Source organism: Micropterus salmoides, unplaced genomic scaffold (assembly GCF_014851395.1).
Source record: "Micropterus salmoides isolate LMB-PRFRI ecotype aquatic unplaced genomic scaffold, ASM1485139v1 Ms_hic_scaffold_2, whole genome shotgun sequence".
NCBI classification, from domain to species: domain Eukaryota; kingdom Metazoa; phylum Chordata; class Actinopteri; order Centrarchiformes; family Centrarchidae; genus Micropterus; species Micropterus salmoides.
Genome location: NW_024041150.1, coordinates 11,947,882 through 11,961,378, shown reverse-complemented (window position 1 = coordinate 11,961,378; position 13,497 = coordinate 11,947,882). Strand labels below are relative to the sequence as shown.

The 13,497-nt window shown below is 41.4% G+C and overlaps 1 protein-coding gene across 1 annotated transcript in view; it reads right to left on the bottom strand.

Moving 5' to 3' along the window:
- Positions 1 to 13,497, bottom strand: part of adam19a (ADAM metallopeptidase domain 19a) — a 210,938-nt gene that overhangs the window by 29,426 nt on the left and 168,015 nt on the right. Inside the window, exons 13-16 of the mRNA XM_038731082.1 lie at positions 13,064 to 13,153; positions 10,434 to 10,629; positions 8,657 to 8,765; positions 3,146 to 3,350 (exon numbers count right to left, since the gene is read on the bottom strand). Coding sequence (XP_038587010.1) covers positions 3,146 to 3,350; positions 8,657 to 8,765; positions 10,434 to 10,629; positions 13,064 to 13,153 — 600 coding nt within the window. The remainder of the gene's footprint in view (positions 1 to 3,145; positions 3,351 to 8,656; positions 8,766 to 10,433; positions 10,630 to 13,063; positions 13,154 to 13,497) is intronic.

Below are 13,497 nucleotides of genomic sequence, written 5' to 3'. Positions count from 1 at the left end.
TCCGTGAGGTGGACGAAGTTGCTTTCAGGGGAAGTCCGACAGCGGAATACCCCTCTTATAAATGTGTAACCATTGTGATAACAAGGCGTTCACGGTGTAATCTTTAGATAAATTAACACATTACCACGGTAAAACCAAGAAACCGGGCGTCCATTTTCCAGAGTTTAAATGTGGGTGCAATTACAAATGATACTCTGACTTCCCGTTCCCATGAAGGCAGCACGGAGCTTCGCCACAAGCAGCTGACACAACACTTAAGAGAAGAAGACTTACGATACACACCGTCTCTGTGGAGAAAACTGGCAGGTTTTAATGTTACAGGCCGTAGTTTTTGAATGCGCCCTGGGCATTGAGAAACACTGCTTTAAAACATTGTTTCAGGATCTTTTCGTCTTGTTCTCGTGAACCTAATATCGTGTATCTTGATGTCTCGCAAGCTAAGTCTCTCTTCACACCCCTAATCTGAGCCCCTATGCCCCCATCACTTTTCAACACAAAGTGATGCCCTTGGAAGTTACCCGTTAAGTCATGTGACTCAAATCTACCCCTCTACTAAGTGTAAAGAACAAAACACAACTGAATTATAATACAAAAGAAGTTTCCAAGGAACATGAAAACTGAACAACACAAAAGTAACTAGTAAAATTTTAATTCCAGGTGCATAGCTAGTATCTAGCTAACAGGGCTAGCTGTTTCCACCTGCTTCCACTCTTTACAGTATGCTAAACTAGGCTAGCCATGTCATGACTTCAGCTTTGTAAACACACAGACATGAGATTGATATCAATCTTCTCATCTCAATCCCCCGAAAGAGGTTTTATTACACAATTATGTAGTTGCTCTGTGATGTGTAGTGACTTAATGTGATCTGGGTTAGGGTTAAAACAGCAGTAAAAAGTGTCTTTTTAAGTCTTTTTGGAAGCTTCTCTTGCAAACTACAGGTCTAATTCATCACTTTTTATATAGCACTTCATCACGAGTTGCATTAGAACTAACATTAGTGGCTGCATTAGTACTGTATCTCCTACTCTGCCGGTTGTTGTTGTTGCTTTCCTATTGTTAGCAGGGGAATCAATTTAGTCCGGCTGAATGTGTGACTGTGTGATTAGAAGCAGCAGCTTTGTGCTATGTGTGCATTTATTGCTGAAAAAAGGCCCGTTCAATTTGATGACTCAAAATTAATCATTGTGGATGGCAGACAATATTCTCTGCTGCCTATTTATAATATATTACTCATGCAGCACTATTCAGTCCATACAGCGCAGCCTGCACAATAGCTGAAATGGAATTCAAGTGGCTGGAAGGTGCTGCAGAGGGAAAGCAATACAGACAGAGAAATAGAATTTACTGCTAGATTGGAGAAGACTGCATATTACTCTGTGTGGTAGAATCTTCATATATACATTTATGAAAATATGTATTTCACATGCATAATGCAGCCCTTATTTTAGTATTTTTTTCTCTGGGTCTGTCTGTGGGTTTATTTAGAAATTTACATTCCATTTAGCATCTGACTTGCAAACCAAATCAATATTACAAGTATGAAGTGGGCTGATATAAAACCCTAAAAATTTATTCAGAAGGAGAATAGTAGTGACTGGGAACACAGACATCTACTATCTTATTTTCTAACTACTAATTATATTATCTCTGCACAGGTTCATCCAGGATCAAGTCTACGAGCCTGTACAGGAAAGATCAGTAATCTTCAAATGTTGCCAAAATCACAATCCAGAATGCTGCAGTTACTGCAGGCTGGGGTATTACATTCAAATCCTTTTTAATTTACTTAGGTTCAGTATTTTCAAGCAAGAAATTGAAAATACTAACTAACTTAAAGGTTCAGTGTGTAAATTTTAGTGTCATCTTTTGGTGAGGGTTGCAAACTGCAACCAATGGCTAAGTCACTGCTCACCTTCCCATTTGCGAGCGCACAGGAGAAGCTACGGTGGCCGACACGCTCTGTCAGCTCTTGTGCTAAATAATACGTGTGGGCCTCCATTTGTCCAAATTTCACTTCTCTTCTTATGTCTAATAAACCAGACTACTACTACTACTAATACTACTACTACTACTACTGTAACTACTACTACTACTTTTTCTTATTATTTTTTATTTTTCGTACGTATTCAACACAGTGACGAAATGCGCTCTGTAAAGTTTGTTTGGGCTACTGTTGAAACATGGCGGCACATGTTAGCGAACCGTTGCCTATGTTCAAAACCAGCAGGCAAAGAGCCACACTCATTAAAACGTTAGCAATAGCCTACCTGCTGTTGCATAACTTTTTTTTTGCCAGCTACTTCATCAAAAACAAAAACAAGCTATCTTTGGTCCAGTACAGACAAAAGCTTGTGAAAAGCAGGTCAATTATATTTGTCATGCCAAGTCTGTTCTAGTCTGGGTTAGTTGTTTTTGACAGTCGGCCGACAAAATCAAACATTGTGTGGTGGTGAAGGACTATATTAATTTATTATTAATTTTTATAAGTTTTTTCAAGTTTTTGTGCTTTCACAGGATTTTGGTATTTGCCTAGCAATGCAACTGTAATCATAACCTACCTGTGATTACTGTATTTTGTCTCTGTATTTACCCAGTTGTTCAGTAGGTTCTCCTTCCTGACTGCCAAAACTAAAAACTCAGTCAGAAAAATTCAGTCCACGTGGTTTGTCCGGGCTTTGTAGGTTTCAAAATGGGGGAAAAAAGTACATTGCTGCTGTGCCATATCTGTTTCCAATAAATATACATAAATAAAACAAGATTTCAGCTAGTCTTCAGGTCTATCCCAAGCTTTACTTATGGAATTAATATTAATTAGCTACATCTGATATAATGTGCTGCTGCTGATGGTTGTCATTTTAACCAGCAAAAGTGTGCTCAGCCCTGACTAAAAATGAGAAGCTGGAATGTTTTGTACACCGCTTTCTGCTGATAAAACAGAGCAGGGAGGAGAAAAAGATTCAATTATAGATGACAGATTTTTGGCCTGGGTCACGCCAAACTAACTGATCTACTGTTCATGTAAACTGTTGGATTATCCAATTGTGCAATTATTATTATAATAATTAAATTAATCAATCAACCACATCACTTAATTGATTTACTCTTATTGTGGTCCCTGAAGTCCAGCCTGGTGTAGACCTACCTTGCCCTCTCCACACTTGGTGCCGGTCATGACAAGACCGGGGTCGGGCAGGTCTCCCTGGCCGTCCTGGGTGCTATAGACGTAGGTACCGCGGCACTTCACCTCGATGCCGTCTGTCCTGATGGTGGTGTCGATGGACACAGCGTTGGTGCCTTTGGGCTTCTTGGCGGCACTGTGGCACTGGATCTTACCACACTTTGCATCCCTGGGCAGAGACACAAGCACACACAAAGAAACATTTAGCATTTACTTTTTAACGTCACTAGAGCTCCATGCACGTTTTTACAGTCAAACAGCTCCACAGATTCACACTGGGCCTGACTGGCTACTGAGCAGCTCGGAGCAGCAGGTGTAGGGATAGACTGATTATCAGTTGACCAATATTTATCAGACGATGCCTGACTTCTGTCAGTCAATCTTTATTGTGCATTACCAGCTTATCCAGCACATGATGGATGGTATAATTTATCATTCAAACTCCAACTGGTCTCAACAGCCAATGTACTGACTGTACAGACTTTGACTGATCTCAGAACTCACCGGCATAAAGCCTCGGGATAAGCATACTTAGTTATCTTGAATGGATGTGTCTTAACCTCAATTTGAGCCATCCAGAAAGAAATTGCCTCCACTCAATCTGCACTTTGCATTGACTGTAAATGCAGTCTTGACACCTCTAAAATGTGTTGTGTAATATGTGTTAATATGTTTTTTTAACATCTAGTTTCACTCTCATTTTCATTCTTTCATACATTGATTATACTCCAAGTACACAGTAAACACAGTAGAGAATTGTGTCCTTTTTTAATGAAGATTAAAACTGTTAAAGACACACACACACACACACACATATGTATCCTATCATGAAGAAAACAAATGCAGAGGATTACAGAATGATTGGCAGATAGAGGCTGCATGTAGATTACTCCGATGTCTTAACAACAAGCAGCATTTATATATTCTCTAATGAGCTCTCTGACTCAGTGGCCAGAATACACTCTGATGACTCCTGGGGGACTCCATAATGGATGTGGGCAGTGGTGGATCATGTGAGGCAGCCGTCAACCACCTTAATCCACAGCTTCATTTACATAGCTAAATGGCTAATTTGGCTCCATTAATTAGCTCTGGCACTGTGCCAGGGAAACCGCCTCTCAGAGGCCTGTGTGCAAAGTGCCCGACTCTGTGTTTGAGTGTGCGTGTTGGGATGAATGATGAGACACTCACTTCTGCAAAAATGTGCTTAACAATCTAGCCACACTGTGCTGTGATTGGCTAGTACTCTCCTACTAGTAGTACTCTACGTTACTTTGATGCGTCCTTGTGATTGGATGCTAGCTGGGAGCACAGCCGTGCCCCTAGGATGATAGAGATCCTAGGTGCTCCCTCACCTGTGACTTGTTGCATTCTAGTTGGTCTTTATTACAAAATAGGAAAGATCGATTAGATAATTTACCACATTTACACTAATACTTCTGGGGGGCATTCGTTAAGATAACAAATGTTATCTTAAGTGACCCTGTACACAGGATGAGCGGTTGACGGTGGATGGATGGATGTTATACTTTAATTTTAAATAATTTTGCTATGTTGTTATCTTATTCAGATCTCTAATCCTTTGTTTTTCTTGATGGGAACACATGGTTCAAGATTGAATGTAATCTGTTCATTGAAGTTCATCAACGGTTCTGTGTTACTTTGAAGTTGTTCTGCCGTGTTGGATTATCTTTGTCTGGATTTACTTTGCCTTGTTTTGGACTGCCTGCCCCACCACCGTTGTAAGCGTCACATTTGATTAATAAACTCTTTAAATCTGCATCTGCTCTGCCTGGTGTCTGCACCTGGCTCCAAATCCCCCGTTTTCCTATCAGCGCTGAGCTAAACACAACAGAATGAAGTTAAGGTTATCAATACATGATTTGCTGAGATACAAATGTCATGTAAAGAACAATGGGTTAAACTGCAATGCGTCCCCTCTGTAGAGATAAGGATTTAAAATATATATATTGTATTATTATTACTACATTACCATCGATCAGGGATGGAAACTAACACCCCCCACCTGCCAAATGTGGGTGGATTTTCTGTTTTTCCAAATGTTGGAAGGCTGCCCGCCACTTTGGCGGGTAAATAAATTTGGCATATAATTTCTATTTGACTGTAATGAGCAGCAGACCGGCGTTCTTGCTGGTTGTGTGTCATACTTTGGTTGCAATTGGTCCCCGATGCACCAAGCTATCTAAAATTGTGTAACACACGGATCAGGGGTTTGATTGGCATAGATTTGTAAGGGGTGGGCATTAGGGGACAGGAGCCGGGAGGGGAGAGTGAGAGTGTAGCCGCTTTCATACGGAGATCAGCACAGAATGAATCTCTGCATTTATGTCGCTTATGTCGTTTCCTCATACTGAAGAAAAAGTTTGCAGCTTTATCCCGTGTGAAAAGGCCTTTATCCCACAATCCTGGGTGCTTTCACATAGTGGTCGGTCTTTACAGGAAGCAGTGGCGTGCCGCGGCATGTCGGCTGTGGCTTTTCACAAACACATCGTCCCGTCTCTCTGTCTTGTGTCTGTCACCTACTTCCCCTGCTCAGAGGCGGATAAAATCTGCTCCATACCTTTCATAAAGTGCAGCAAGCAGGCAGGTTGGTGCAAAACCCCATGAAATAAGGCGTGTAAAGCTGCTAGAGTTAGGAGCTAATGACAAAAGTTGTACTTTGTTTTTAGCTTTTAGCTGGGTAGTTGGCCGTCCAGTCTAGTGTCTGACACACTGTCAGATCTTCTGTTGGTCCTGCTGTCCTACTCAGAGATCAAGGACAATGATCCATAGGCTGTATAAAAAGAACCAGGAGGCCAGAAGAGGGGGACTGTAGAAAGGGAGCAGTCTGACGAGGAGGTTTAGGTTGAATGATTAATAAGCATCTTGTAAGTAAGCAATAATATAATTTTGCTTCAAATTTCACTCTGGCCTCTTCTTAAGTTTGTATTTGACAGAATAATAATTATCTCAATTAAAAGGACGTTATAGCTAATGCTAATTAGCAACAAGATGCCACCCTTCTCCAGGGATGACTTCCACAAACCTCTACAGAAAATTGCAGTGCTGGAAACCAAGATCCACAGGTTAGAAGTGAATGTGGAAGTGAATGGACTATGTGGGAATGACACTACTTTACCGTGGACCCAAAACAGTGGACAAGAGCATGCTAACACACGGCTAATTAGCACCAACAAGACAGGGCCCGCTGTCAACTGTCACGAACCCCCGGTCGGGACCCTGACCTTCCTGTTGGGATGTGTGTGTGATTGTAGTTTTGAGTTCTTTTCCCCTTGGGGCGCTATGGTGTGCTTGGTGTGTTTTGGTTTTTGTCTGTCTCTCTGTGTTCTGCTTCCTCCCTCATGCTCTGGGGCTGCTGGTGGGCGTGGTTGCCTGAGCTCCTGTTGACGCACCTGAGACTCATCCATTTAATCAGCACACCAGTGCCTCAGCCTACAATCAACCCACCTTAAAAGACCAGCCCAACCTTCCAGTCCCCGCCGGATCGTTGTACCACACAGTACGAACACGCCAGCCTGTTGCCCAGTCTGAACAATCAGCATCTTGTCTGGACCCTTGAATTCTTATTAACGTGTTTTTCTGTCTCGACCACAGCATACCTGCCCATGCCTGACTCGGATTCCCTCCTGCGCCATAAAAACCCCTGAGCTCTGGAACCAGGACCACATGCCCCTTGGAACAACCACCCATCCCCAAGCCACACCTGTCTCTCCCTTGTGTTTAATAAATCCTTACACTGCTCATACTCTGGTCTGCGTCTGAGTTTCTAGCCCCGGTCCTGACAGTCAACCGCTTTTACCAGAGTTTGTAGCGTGGACAATCTGGATTTACAGTGACGACTGTATCTACAGAAGGGTCCCTAAGTAACTAAAGATGGAGATGGAGAATTAAAGGAGTAAAATAAGCAAAGGTGGGAGACCTGCCTGTTTTTATTTTCTATTTAACTTTTAAAACTTTTTTTATATTTCCGTGTTGCATTTATGTCTTATGTAAAGCACTTTCAATTACCTTGTTGTTGAAATGTGCTATACAAATAAACTTGCCTTGGCTATTCTTGGGGAAATAAATTTTTTCACTCTGTTGGTAATTTAAACCCACACACACGGGTCTGAGCACACTGATATGAAGAGATGTCAGAGTGAGTGGGATGCCACACTGCAGCGCCCCGAGCAGTTAGGTGTTAGAGCACCTCGGCAGTGCCCTGGACTTGAACTGGCCACACTCCGGTCCCCAAGCTTCCCACTTAGCTACTGCTGCCCAGCAAGTCACAGCACAGTAGTGCGAGACTTGATGCAAAATGGGTGGGGGGAAATGGCGCAGTAAGAAACCAGGATTACTGTCATAGATTCATTAAAGCTGCAAGCAGAACAAGCTGAAAACACCAAGTCTGACAGAATACAGCCTTATACAGCTGTTAGGGCTTACTTTACATTCATTCATTTAGCAGATGCTTTTATCCAAAGCAACTTACAATTCCTCTACATGCAGGGGTTGCACTCCTCTGGAGCAACTAGGGTTAAGTGTCTTGCGCAGGGACACAATGGCGTCTCGCAGTGGATTTCAACCCAGGTCTGTCACACCAAAGGCATGTGTCTCATCCACTGCGCCATGACTAGAGATGGGACGCTCAATACTGATGTGTCGACGCTGTGTCGACATCCCGAAGCACAGAAGTATTGAAACACTGCTCCAAAGCGTGGTTCAAAACGTCAATGTCACGTGACCGTAGTGAAGCGAGGCTTCGGTGCGTTTCACCCCTGTTTAAAGATGTGGCATATCTGCCGCTTCTACGTTTGGAACAATCCGCACATCAGCCTCTAACTCATTTGACAGATTTGTTCCAAAGACACACAATCCTTTGATTTATTGGAACGACGTGCTGTAGTATATCCGCACCTGTAGGCCTATGATGGATTTCTGAATAAAATTCTTGACATATAACAAATGTCAGACATTGTTCCACTTTTCATTCATCATTCTCTCTTTCTTTATCACTTCAACTTTACTGAGTTACGGATTTTTAATCCATTACACCTCAGCACTGCCAGAACTCATTACTATTAATTATTATTACACTAGGGCCTATATCATTTATTATTATATTCTTAGATTTGTATACTTTATTATATTCTCTACTCACTAACTTCAACTACCTATTATTTCTATTCTTTTTATGCCTTGCGAGTATCTGCAAGAAAGAATTCACCCTCGGAGATCAATAAAGCATTCAGATTCTGAAAATGAATAAGTTGTCTCTATGGGGATATTAAGACTGCCTTTGGTGTGAGAGACCTGGGTTCGATTCCCACTGTGATACGTGTTCCTGAGCAAGACACTTAACCTCTAGTTGCTCCAAAGGTGTGCCCTTCGTATGTGTGCGGTATTGTATTGTACAGAGTAGCCTATGCTTTTTTATGTGTGTTATGATGTGTCAGTATCACCAGCATTTCTTACCTTTTGTCACACCTCATGTAGTTTCCATGTTCATCTTTCCCACAGTTCCCAAAGGCGTTCCCTGCTGCATTGACATCTTCAAAACAGGCATCATGGGCCGGTCGGGCTCCTGGAAACACAACGTATCACATTAGCCCTCTGAAGTCAGGCTGTGGCTCAGAGGTAGAGCAGGTCCCCCACTAATCAGAAGATCTGCGGTTTGATGCCCGACAGCTCTGCTGAGGTATCTGAACCCCAAATTGCTCCTGAAGGCTGTGCCATCGGTGTGTGAGTGTATTAGTTTGAGTAATCTTGCATGGTGGCTTCCGCCATCAGTATATAAATGTGTGAATGGGACATGTAGTGTAAAGTGTTTTCAGTGGTTGGACTAGAACTCAGTACAGGCCATTTACATTTGTTATTAAGGCTAAAAACATTACCAGTGTTCTCCCTCACAGACAACAGATGTTTTTGTGCTGACTCACAGGCTCTTGGCAAAAGACTTGACAGCTAATGCTGGTCTCACCTGCCTGTCTATTGTAGACATGATCATGAAGATAGTGCCCACCGTACACACAACTCCAGGAAGAGAGGCTAAGAGGAGTGTTGCAAATATGAGACTCTAAGAACAGTCAGTCATTTTGGGAAATATGCTTGTTTGGTGTCAAAGCCAGAGTCTGATGAAAAGATCAATATCAATTTCAAACACTAGGCGTTCAATAAACCATCTATCAGATGGGTTTTGCTCACAGTGGAGTTTCAACAGAGGTACAACATGGCAACTCCACTCTGGGGACAGCACTTTTCAGATGCTGTGCGTGGATTCATTACAATAGCTCCGAAGCTAACTCATGCTAAAACAAGTCTTATTTTACTATTTCTGTTACTACATGAGTTAAATAAGCACACAACATTTAAATAATACAGCTTTGAAGTTGTTGGAAGGTGAAATTGCTACACCTAGCTTAAACTAATGTAGTCTAACACAACAGCTAGAGGTAGTAGGTAGACTACATAATAGAAACGCCTCTCTTTATAATGCAATACAGTTTAACACCATCACAAACTTCAGTGACCTCAACAGTCCTCTGGCTGTTCACTGAAGATTTCCAAATGCATACCAGTCTTACAGGACAAAGATATAACTGACAAAGTTAAAATCATTTGAGAGAGGATATTTTCTTTATAAAAATAAAGTGGTAATCTTAAAAGAAAAAGAGAAGTAATATTTTGAGAATGAAATTTTATTGCTGTATCTTATTATTTCATCCTCATAATGTTTTGACTTTTTTTACATTACAACTTTGTTCTTATAAAGTCATCTCTTTTCTAGAACTCTATCTGAAAATGCCTCTAACAGTGGCACTTAAACTGTCACAGGAAAGCATAATTTTTAGTCAAAAACTAATAAGGCATATATAAGGCAGAACAATAAAATAAGATGATGCACATTAAAGTCAAGATGTCACTCTTATATGTTGGGCTGCTTCCATGCTTCTGAATGCAGCCTTCACATCTGAGAGGGAAAATAACAAATATGTCTGGCTTTGATGAGTGCTTTTTATTAATTATTTTATTAATCAACTCTGACATACAGTACAGTATGGCTGTTGTTAAATCTGTTAGCTGTTACACTGTACAAAGCGATTTAAATCCCAAAATAACAACACTGACCTTTATCTGCACTGGTAAATCTCTTTTTAGAGTGCTTAAACGAGCACTGGTCTGTGGGCACGGACAGGTCTGTAATACTGAGTGAGCTGGTTGAGTGTATGGTCCATATTGTGTGGTTCAATACCATAGCCCCAGAGCTGCAGGCACTGCTGTTCGTGGGTGAGGCACATGCCGTTGTAGCAGTAGGCCAGTCCGTACTGACAGGAGGAGCCGTCCAGCAGGTAGACGTTGGCAGGACAGTAAGGAGAGGCCCCGGTGCAGTACTCTGGCAGGTCACACGCCCCCGCTGGCCCCCGGCACATGGTACCTGCCTGCTTTAGCTGGCAGTGGGAAGAGAGGGAGGAGAGAGCACAAGACATCTGAAATAACACAAAGATCTCAGAGGGATGAACCCTTTCCTGTAGATTTATTTGTAAAAAATCTTATCTTAATTGATGTGTGTGTTTAAATGGTGAATATCCCCTGGTAAATTTCCATTTAATAAATCACAAATGAGTCACAAACTAATGACATTCCAACAAGCCTGGGGAATCTGGTGCTTCATACAAAAAACAAAATTAAGATACCATGAATGTTCTACACTAATGCAGAGAGAGAGAGAGAGTGGGAGGAAAGGGGGTCAATAAGAGCCCGTTAGCTCATTTTTGGCCAATAGCTTCGGAGCAGGTTATTTTAGCCATGGCAGAGCAAAAAACGGTCAGAGAATATAACAACTGATACATCTTTACAAACTCGTGTTGTGTGGTCAAGGTTTTTTATCTAACCTGCAATATCATTTTAAATTTCCACAAATTTCCATTGAGGGAACAGTGCACTCAAGATGGATAACTATATGTAATATGTTATTGTCATAATGTACATATTTTACATTAATGATGGCATTCTATCCCTGTTTATATGTTCATTCTATGTCTTTTTTAATGTGAAGCAGTTGGTGCATGGAATTTCTTTGTTGTAAAACACTTCGAGAGGAATTTCTTGTAAGGAAGGTGCTATTCAAATAAAGATTTTTATTTATTCTTTATTCTAATTATTTGGATTGTGTGTTGTGTCCACCTGATGAAGTATTTACTCTCCTTTTAGCTCTGTTTTTGGTCTCCACCAACAGAAAATGATCTGGCTCCACTATGTTCACCAGCTTTTCTCTAACTGTGTCTGCCGCTACTTGCTGCTGAGCAGGTGGTGTACAGAGGTTTTGTCAGAGCTTCTTCACTGAAAACAGCTGCCTGCTGCTGTTGGTCAGACTAGAGTGGGCCAGAAAACTAAAACAATGAGTTAAGGCTATGGCAACCGGCAGTGCTTGTAGAAGCAGCAGGCGATAGTTCCTTCAAACTTCTCTACACTTTTGGTTTTTACCCGTTTTCTTCGGCTTTATTGCCAAAACATGCGTTACCTCTGACATATACAGTCATTGGAAGATGAAGACGTGGTTTTTGAATTAAAGAGCAGCAGACTCAATCCACCCGGCCCAAACAACCGGACCAGGCGCCATGGCGGGTGCGGTGATCGCTCAGAGGAGAGAAAAGAGAGCCAGGATAGGAGCCATGCTGGCCCAGCTTGGACTTAATTCTGCTCCTAAAGAGCCAGTCTGGACATAATGGCACTTGACCAAGTTGTTGACCAAGCAACAGAATTCATAGACTGTTGTGCCCACATCTATACAGAGACCTGCCCCATCAACATCCTAGATCAAGCACTCAGACTCTGTGTTTTACATCGATGATGACTGGTGCTCAAACGCAGTCAAGATGGACTCTGTTTCCAAATGTCAGACTATTTATTGTGAGGTTGAAACTTTCATATTATCATCTGGTTGCTACTGTTTACATTCACCACAGTGAATGTTCGGCGTGTATATGTGTATGTATATTTGTATATAAATAACTGTATGTACTGTTTTATTTTATTTTATATGTTATAAATAAATATATAAATATTATATATGTTGTTTTAACCCCGCGACCCTGTACACAGGATAAGCGGTTGACGATGGATGGATGTTGTTTTAATGTAGACCTATATGTTGTGTAATGCCACCTTGTGCTGTATAAAGACTAATAAACAACCTTGTACCTTGTAAAGGAGGCTAAAAGAACTCTGTACAGCTGAAGGGTCTCACCCTGATCTACACCTTTCACTTTACACATTGTCATCCAGTGTTTATATAAAAACCTTTCATAGCGCAGCTTTAGGGGGAATTTTGAAACAAATTAAAAACAGTCTTTAGGAGATTACAAATCAACCTAAAAATGAAATAGCAGCAGTGGAAATAGAACTGTAACAAACAATGCAAAGACATTCAAATGTGCTAAAATATGAAACGAGTATTTCTGTGTAAAACATGAGAGAATACTAATATATTCCATATGCAGCATGAAAAGCATGGAAAACAAAGAAACTAAATTATGATGAGAAGAACACAGACTTGATGGGAAGAAGAATAGTTTCTCTTCTGCAGACAGGGCATCATTTATTGCCATCTTCAGTATTTAGTTTCTTCTGTCAGGTTAAAGCTCAGTAGAATTTGCGTTCACAGTCCTGGGTATTACAGTGGGATGTCAGGCTGCACATTAGAACAGTGAGATGAGAGCAGAGATGGAAAGTGTAGGTGTGATGTGAAGACGACAAGCCCTGTTGTGATGGGCGCTGACACTCGCTGAGGGTACAGTAAGTCAACACGCTCACATGATGACTGACAGTGAATTAATGGTGCTGAGAGACTACTGCAGGTGTGTGTATGTGTGTGTTTCTTACTTTGCAGCCCTCGCAGCACACTCCATGGGCACACTGAGCCTCCTCCTTTAACGTGCAATTATTAGCATTGCAGCAGTCGTTGGTGCATTCCTGCAAACAGACACAAACACACACACAATCTTGTTATCACAACTAAGTGAACACAGCTCAGAATTCCCTAAGTGTACACACACTCAGGCCCAAACCCAGTCAACTGTAGTTCACGTCGTCTTCAACATATATGCACCAGACAGTACCTCTTCCTAACGCAGTAGCTCTCCCTTTACTGAGGGTTTAAAAGTAAAAGGTTTAAATGTTTTTTAAATGGCCTTATTAATGTTTATACATGATTTAATAATGCATTACATATCAGTTTCAAATCCATTATAAAAAACAACCATGAGTTATGAATGTAAAAAAGACATTAATCAAGTGAAACATCAAGTCAACAGTAA